Source organism: Notechis scutatus, chromosome Z, assembly GCF_049901735.1.
Source record: "Notechis scutatus isolate UNSWTSFEM ecotype Mainland chromosome Z, rNotScu1.2, whole genome shotgun sequence".
NCBI classification, from domain to species: domain Eukaryota; kingdom Metazoa; phylum Chordata; class Lepidosauria; order Squamata; family Elapidae; genus Notechis; species Notechis scutatus.
Genome location: NC_142025.1, coordinates 59,768,234 through 59,777,171, shown reverse-complemented (window position 1 = coordinate 59,777,171; position 8,938 = coordinate 59,768,234). Strand labels below are relative to the sequence as shown.

Genomic DNA, 8,938 nt, shown 5'->3' with positions numbered 1-8,938 from the left:
AAACTCCTCCTAAACAAATTACAGTTTTAGCACTAGATGCAAATTCAGGATCTTAACAAAATATTCCTACCATTCGAATATATTTAATTCTCTAGAAATCAATGTAGACATAGATAATTTCAGGATACTTAATTATATATAAACAGGTTATTATAAAAAGCACAAATTATTTTTCATTTAATGTCAGAAAAATAAATGATTGGTTATTTATTACAATTTTTTGGCAAATTGGAAATTTTGGAAATAAATTAAAGCCAACTTTTGGAATTGATTTCTAAAATAATCAAAAGCCAGCAATGAAATAAAATCCCTGTTATAAAATATTTCCAGAAATCTTTTCTTGCCTAAAAACAGATTGCTAAATTCTGCTATTCTTCTGTAATTTTACGTATTTTTTTGACATTAGAAAAAGTATTCAGAAAACAAAAGAACAAAAGAAATAGAACAGACAAAGAATAATAAATATTATGATTTGAATTGAGAGGAGATAAATAAAATAAAATTGAGAAAATTTAAAAGAGAGGAGAAGCTATATAGAAAATTGAAAATGTTAATAAGATATGAAATGTTATATAAAATGAATATGAATTTGAATTTGTGTCTGTACCAAGAGTTTTAACCCGGGACCAAGCAACTTTCAGAAAAGAGATCTTTTATTTTTTTATGTTTTGTGTTTTTGTGTATTTATGTTTTGTATGTCTTTAAAAATTAATAAATTTTTTAAAAAAAGAAAAAGAAAACAAAAGCAGAAAATACAGATGATTCACAACAGAACCTTTATTAAGCGGACATTGTCATTCTAAAGAAAAACATACTATTTAATATACTACTTCAGGGGTCCCCAACTTGTGGGGATTGCAACCAGGCTGTGGAAATGGTTGGTGAGCATGCACATATAATCCTTACCCGCCAGTCCGCAAAGCCAAAAATGTTTGGGAACTGCACTATTTTATCTTCCATGGTTGGCTGTTTTCTATAAGTAAGAGTGATAAATAACAACACTGTCCCAATTTTTATTCCATAAATAATAATAAGGCTTCCTGATTTATTTGCTTTTTATTTCTTTTAATTCAACAATGGTATTATGGGCTCAGAATACATGAAAAGTACTCCAGACATTATGATTTGTTTCATTTATTTAAAATTATCAATTTATTAGTTCTCTTTAAGGTACATCCAGATAAAAAGATGTCACATTTTTGCAATTAAATTGCAAATTGCACATACAAAGGGAAAGTAGAGCTAATAACAATATGCTGAAAAATTTGTGACATAAATAGAGGTCTGAAAACACATGCAAAAATTGGTGGCATATACTATCCTCTTTCATTCTTCTAAATCTACATGCTCGCTGCTCATTGTGGTACTGAACTGAATAATCCACCAACTGTGTGTGTATGTATATATGTATATGTATGCATGCATGCATCTATGTATGTATGCATGTATACACACACACACACACACACACACACACACACACACACACACAGAGTTCATCTAATACAGTGGTATTTTAATTAAAAGTCTGACACAACTGAAATATATACCGTATTTGCCGGCGTATAAGACGACTTTTTTGCCCTGAAAAGATGCCTCCAATTGGGGGTCGTCTTATATGCCGGGTCGTCTTACACGCCGGCAAATAGTAATTGGGAAGCACTGCGGCTGCCGCGGCTGAGGCACTTTTGCGCACCGTGAAGCAGATCCCGTGAAGCGAAGGAGCAGCCAGCCTTCTCCCAGCTCCCAAGGAAACGAGGCTCGCACCGCCCGAGCTCCGCTGAGGTATCCGGCTGGGGCTGTCAGGAGTTGTTACGCTGGCGCGGCTCCACGCGGCTCCAGTCCCGCGTTGCCTCGGGAAGGGAAAGGCAAAACCAGGAGCCGCTGCTGCCATTGCAAAAGCGCCGCCGCGGCTCTCCTTTTTGCCTTTCCTTCCTGAGGCACCGGGACTGGAGCGCGCTGAGCCGCGCCAGCGGTAACAACTCCTGACAGCCCCAGCCGGATACCTCAGCGGAGCCCGGCGGTGCGAGCCTCGCTTCCTTGGGAGCTGGGAGAAGGCTGGCTGCTCCTTCGGCTTCACGGGATTCGCTTCCACGGCAGACAAAAGTGCCTCAAAAAAAAAAAAGGGCAAAAGTGGAAGGCGTGCGGAAGAGGGAGCGAGTATATAACAAACTATATTTTGAGTGGAAATGTTGGGGGTCGTCTTATACGCGGGTCGTCTTATACGCCGGCATATACGGTAGTAATTATGTCAAAACTGATGCACTGGCATTAAATAAACAGAAACTGATTTTTTAAAAGACAAAAAACTATGGCATTCATACAACCTACATATACCAATTGCTTCCAAATAACTCTAAAATATCTGTGATTTACATAATCACTTCTGTGAGCTTCCTATATAACCGCCTCAAAAATGAAGAGACAGCCCATGACACTGAATCTGCTAGATTGTGGAGTTCCTTTTGTATTCCATTCTGTTTTAAGTTCCCTCCTCCTCTCCAAATTTCTACATGCTAGACTGCTTTAAGCATTATCTGAATGAGACTTGGAATCGCAAACCATGCATCACAGTTGAAAAGTAAGAAATACAGATATATGCTCTTCAGTCAAGCAAAACTTTTCTGTTGTCTCCAAATGCTGGAGAACATAGTGATTTGTCTGTAATTAGTAACAAATAAATATTTTGATTCTGACTTATTAAGCCAACGACAAGTCAAGATAACAAAAAATCATCATTCTTGAGAAAAGAAATATTTAAAATGTAAAGTTTTCTATTAAAATTCTAGGACAAAAATTGGAACTGTTATTCCCTAATTTTTGGTAACTATATCCTTGGTACAACATCAGTTAAACTAATAATGTTCTATATTTTGTTTATAAAACTACTAACTTTCAATAACTTAAAGGCTAGAGATGTGGGAAGTGGCTGCAAATGTCATTCCTTTTATTTTAAGCACTTGTTATTTTGGCATTTTTGTATCAGATTTAAATTTGGTTTTTAAAGAGGCCAACTATTAACTTATTCAATAACTTTGGCTCCCAAGGAAAGAGATATTTATTTTAGTATTTTACATTAAAGCACAGAATAATTCTAAGGGTATTTTGTCTATATTATCATGATTTTTCCGTGTCTGCAGCAAAAGTTTATTTAAATAATTTTCACTTTATAACCAGTGCAGCTTTGAAAAAAATATATAGAATATGATCATGGTACAAAATAACAGTAGAGGCATTGAGCATGCTTAGTAATCCTTCTCAATATATATTATTTCAAGTTTATTTCATAAGGGAAAAGTCAAATCAATTATAAATATGACCCCTGAAGTACAATGTTCCCTCCTTACTACAAAGGCTAAAGGTCAAAATGCTAAGCTACTGCTACGATGAACACTTCATGAAAAATGAAGACTCCTCATAGAATTCACCACCCATCCTGAAATCCTGCAATTCTGACAGCATGATCATGCCAAATGATTCTGTCGACATGTCAAGTCAGGCTAACTAGAGAATTGATCATTCTTTTTCCCTATGCAAGGATCGCTTTTTTCAGTGCAAAGAAAAACAAAAGTTTTTCAAATTTTTAGCATGTTACATGTTCAAAACAGTGACCTGATTCATCTATAATAGATTTAATACATATTTACATCCTATATAAATTTTACACTTTCTCCAATTAGGCACCAAGTTGATTTGTCAAACTGAATAACAAATGGAAGAAAAAAATGTTTGAAGGAGAAATTTGACATACAGTTGTGCTCATAAGTTTATATACTCTGGCAGAATTTATAATTTCTTGGCCATTTTTCAGAGAATATGATTGATAACACAAAATTTTTTCTTTCCCTCATGGTTAGCGGTTGGCTGAAGTCATTTATTATCAATCAACTGTGCTTACTCTTTATGATTTAAAAAGAGTAAACACAGTTGATTGATAATAAATGGCTTCAGCCAACCACCAACCAGGAGTGAAAGAAAAGTTTTTGTGTTATCATTCATATTCTCTGAAAAATGGCCAAGAAATCATAAATTCTGCCAGGGTAGGCAAACTTATGAGCACAACTGTATATTAAGCCATTTATCGTAAGCTAGTTTGCTTGGGAAGTTTTCCACCCATTAGGATTCCAGGGGTTAGAGTTGATGGACCTTTCATCTGCATGCTTGAACCAACCATAGTTGGGAAACTTCTATTCCTTCTAATGCCAGTGTTCAACTGAATGCCTCCAATAGCAGTTGTCACAACAGGGCAACCCAAAGGCAAACTCTCAGGCAGCAGGCCTCCAGACTTTTTTGATCCATAGAAAATAGGTCCTTGTTTATCAGTTAATTTAAGAGCTTGTGTTTCCCCTGAACTTATTACCTTGGCAATTCCAAATCTTTTTACTTTGTCCACTAAGTTAAGGTTAGAGACAGACACGTCAGTTTGACTTTCACTGTTTCTGATATTATTTTTGTCCCTTACTTCCTTCAGAATTGAATTAGCTGGTTTGGAAGCCAGGAAGTTGTCATAAGGAAGACTGGAACATTTGAACTCAAAAGATGGTGGGGAAGAAGAAGGTGTCTGCATAGGTGAGTTTGGAGGAGTGGAAGGAATGACAGTCATTCTTGGAGAATATGTGCTCAGAAGAGTGCTCCTACCAACTCTATCCCAACTTTGTGGTTTATACACTGCTGCTGATATCCCATGTTCCTTGAGTAGCCATACGAGTCCTAAGGATGTAGTCATTGTAGTTGTGGATTCCCGAACATTAGTGAAGGATTCTACCAAACTCAGGTGCCGAGGAGTACATGGGGTGGCCACCGGAGTGCCTTTCAAATTGCCGACATTGCTACAAGCTGGAGTAGGTGCTGCATTAAGGCTAAGGAAAAAGCAAAGTTTAAATTAATTCTTTGCAGATATTAATATTAATGAACAATATAGAAAACTTATTACTAAAGAAACCTCTTCAGTACTTGTATCCGACAAAAGCCCTATGACTACAGGCTTTTGAGACCATGTTTATCTCATATTTTTCAGCGATAACTTCTCAATATACATTTTTAGGCACACTTTGAATTAAATTCACTCTGTTATTAGGTTTTTTGAACTCCTTTTGACTAATAGGAAAAGATGAATATGATAAGCATATCCCAGTTACAGTAAATAATTAAGTCTAAATCACTTTCTGCTTCGCAATAATCAACTAATGAGGCACATGGAAGCACCACTTACCAGCTGAAATAAAAATAATGCTTGAAGAAAATCTTACAAAAGATAAAATCTATTGTATCAAAAAGGTCTACATCCATAGTAAGATCCTAAAAAGTATAATTTAATCTTTTATGCACAAATGTAATGTTGAGCACTACATTTTATCTCAGTGTGGGTGGTAACATACTGTATGAAGAATGGACATATTCCTCTGTGAATAATAACCATCCAACTTTTATCTTAATCAACTCAAGATATTCGAAATAACATTTTCAGTTCCTTCCCCTCACAACAGCAATCTGTGAGATGGAGATCAAGAGAAAGTGAGGTCACAGGTTAGCAATGTGTGCTAGGAGATTTAATATTTCTTTCTATAGTGTTCATTTATTTCATTAACTTAGTTAACACATAACTTTAAAAAAATATAAGGAAAGCCTGAATATAAAGATGAAAAAGGCTGAATTGTGCTTTGATATCTACAAATTTAAAAAAGAAGTATTTCAGTCCTAGAAGTTACAAGTGCTCAATTTTTTAATATATGTTATATAACTTTGAGAATGATTTTTCTCCACAAATATAATAAAAAGAATGTTCATGTTATGCTGATAGTCTAAACTTGTGCTTAATGGACATTTGACTCAAATCAAAACCCAATTTACTTCTCGTTTTTTTTTCAAAACAAATTCATGCAGTAAGTCAGAAAAATGCCAATCACAAATAAGTTTTATTAAATAATGCAAAACACACAATGCACACTTTAAATTGCATGCAGATTTGTTTTATTGTTCCAGTTGCAATAATTTGTTTTCCTTTCTCAAAACTCCTGCTTTATTTTTCTTTCAAGTATAGTATAATGAGATTTCTATCACCAGTACATTCCGATAACAGTGATGACAAGAGCAACACAATTCATGGAGATTCTCAGTAATCCAGGTTATGGTTATCCCAAAGGTGCTTTTTCAATGGCAACCAGATATTCTGTGTTGTTCTCTTGAAGATGTTTCGCTTCTCGTCCAAGAAGTTTCTTTCATTTTCACTATTCAATCAGAATTGAAGATCATTCTTGAATGAGAAGCGAAATGTTTTCAAGAGAAAAAACACAGAAAGTCCAATTGTCTTTTGAAAAAGTGTCTTTGGGATAAGAGTAACACAGCAATTCTTCTCTGTCACATAATGAAATATAAACCTTTCTAATATCTTGATGCTTATGAATCATGTAATCCGTCAGAATGAAAAAGAAGCCAAATTCTGTCTACCCAGTAAGTTCCAAATGTCGCCATATCACCCCCCCAAAATAAAATCCAATTAAATTTAATTTTTTTGATATTAGGTCCACTGATGAACATTTATCTTGGACAATAAAATAGTTGATAGATGGACCTAGAAACAAATAGATGATATAGACAGGCAGGCAAACAAGCAGACAGGCAGAGGCAATTTTCCTTGTACACAAAACATTTATGTTATCAACCTGTGGAAAACACATTACAAATAAAAAACTGCTGGAGATTGAATAAGAGTGGCAGATAATATAATTCACCATTTCTGTGGCCTGAACTGAGGCAGATACTCAAGATATAGATAAATTAACCCTTATGCAAATCAAATGGAGATTTCTATGTGAAAGTACTCCCAGTTTTTGTCAAATTACCAACAATATGTGGCTAATGTTTGACAGGATAAAATATTTTGTGCATAATCATTTTTTAAATCATTAAATGATTTGCTTCGATTCTAATAATTTCTGGCAGCAAGGGTCCTCCTAATTCATAACAAGTTATGTATAAAAACTGAGCTGCCATATTTAGGTGCAAAATTATCACCTTTACCAGCTGCCTTCATGAGAGAAGAAAAAAGGCATCTAAACATGGGGACATAGTATACCTATTAGCAGAATTCTTGGCTGTTAGCATTTATAATCTAGGAATCTAGATTATAAATTAATCTAACTCATCAAAAGAAAGTTTGACAGCTTTTATTGTAAAGCAGTTCTGGGTATTCCAATTAAAAATTAATTTTTAAATGATTACAAAATATACACAGGCAAATTGTAACACAGTCACAGATATGTACAGGTAACTGTTTTGCACTTTGGACTAAACCATATATTTATAATTTGGAGAAGAAAAGTTATTGATGTTAAACCCAACTATTATGGTTTAAACTTATACATGTATCAAATTATAATGGCTTATGCAGCATACAAATAGTTCTAGATTTACAACCATTCATTTAGTGACTGTTTGAAGTTACAATAGCACTAAAAAAGTGATTTATTACCATTTTTTCACATTTACAATCACTGCAGCATTCCCACAGTCATGTAATCACTATTTGGACATTTATCAAATAGAATTTATTTATAAATTGCAGTGTCTTGGGGGTTATGGATTACCTTTTGTGACCTTTTGACAAGCAAAGTCAATGGAGAAGCCAGATTCATTAAACAACCATGTTATTATCCCTTTAACAACTGTGGCAAGTTAATTACTTAACTGTGTCAGGAAAAATCATAAAATGGGGCAGAACTCACTTGTGGAAATTTGGATTCAATTTTGGTTGTAAGCCAAGGACTATCTGTAATATGGTATAAAACATCCTGCCTTAATATTCTACATGAGTATCACCAATTGTGTTATAGAATACACTATCCATCAAAATAAAAGTCATAGGTGGTAGTCTTATAAAAATGTTAGTCTTGGAATGGCAGTATTTATAGGAGACTGCCACTGTGACAATGATATCATGGGATGGTGTTGAGTTTCATGACTATGTTTTAGCTGTGTCTTTGTGGAGGTTCAATTAATCTGCAATCTGTAATGATGTATCTGAGGAAGTTTTCAAAACAAGGTGTGGATTATGGGAAGTGGCATTGGTGCTCATAAGCATAGTGAATTCAGTTTGGGAGTCACAGATTATGTAGAACTTGGATGACAAAAACAAAGCCACCACATATTCTCTGCCCCACTGCACGTTTCCCTCTGTTAATTCTTAGCAGATTATTCCAATTGTAGTTGTCAATACAATCAAGCCTCATGGCTGATATTTCTGAAAGGATACTTTATTCATTTGGTTCTCCTGTAAGAGCAGTTGTAAAGGTTTCACTGCACAACTGTGCAACATTTGGAGAAAAGTGAAAAAGGGAAGCAATTTTCTTTATACCAGTTACTCTCAAAGTAAAAAAGTGTGGTTGTTTTGTTATGTTGTCAAAAATCAGACTATGCCAAGTGATAATAAATGATATGAGCTGCAGTGGTTAGAATGCAGAACTGCAGGCTACTTCTGCTGCAGCCAGCTGCCTGCAATTTGGCAGATCGAATCACACCATGCTCAAAGTTGACTCAGCCTTCCATCCTTCCTAGGTGGGTAAAATAAGGACCCAAATTGTTGGGGGCAATATGCTGACTCTGTACACTGCTTAGAGAGGGCTGTAAAGCACTATTAAGTGGTATATAAGCCTAAGTGCTATTGCTATATGCCATTGTGAAATGTGATTAGATATGATGACAGTGGTTTCATAAATAAAATTAAAAGATATTTGATTGCATGGGTATATCTGAGAGCATGAATAGGTAATTATGCAGCTGTACATACTTGTTTGAATTTGTTGTTAGAAATACGTAACTGCCACCTAGTTTTCATCTTGTCTTTAGCTTTTACTGTTCCTGAAGCAGGCTTTTGTATACAAACTGACCCCTCACAACTACTAGCAAGTCCTGGTAAAAATAAAAAGCTTTTATTCTTTGT

At 34.9% G+C, this 8,938-nt stretch overlaps 1 protein-coding gene across 9 annotated transcripts in view; it reads right to left on the bottom strand.

Annotated features, from left to right (window-relative positions):
• Positions 1 to 2,221: 2,221 nt before the first annotated feature.
• Positions 2,222 to 8,938, bottom strand: part of TRAK1 (trafficking kinesin protein 1) — a 289,447-nt gene continuing 282,730 nt past the window's right edge. For 5 of the 9 annotated variants that reach the window (XM_087947778.1, XM_087947772.1, XM_087947777.1 and 2 more), the window contains one exon: positions 2,222 to 4,859. In XM_087947778.1, coding sequence (XP_087803904.1) covers positions 4,079 to 4,859 — 781 coding nt within the window. In that variant the 3' untranslated portion in view covers positions 2,222 to 4,078. The remainder of the gene's footprint in view (positions 4,860 to 8,938) is intronic. The other 4 variants (XM_087947773.1, XM_087947779.1, XM_087947774.1 and 1 more) reach the window with 1 other exon arrangement.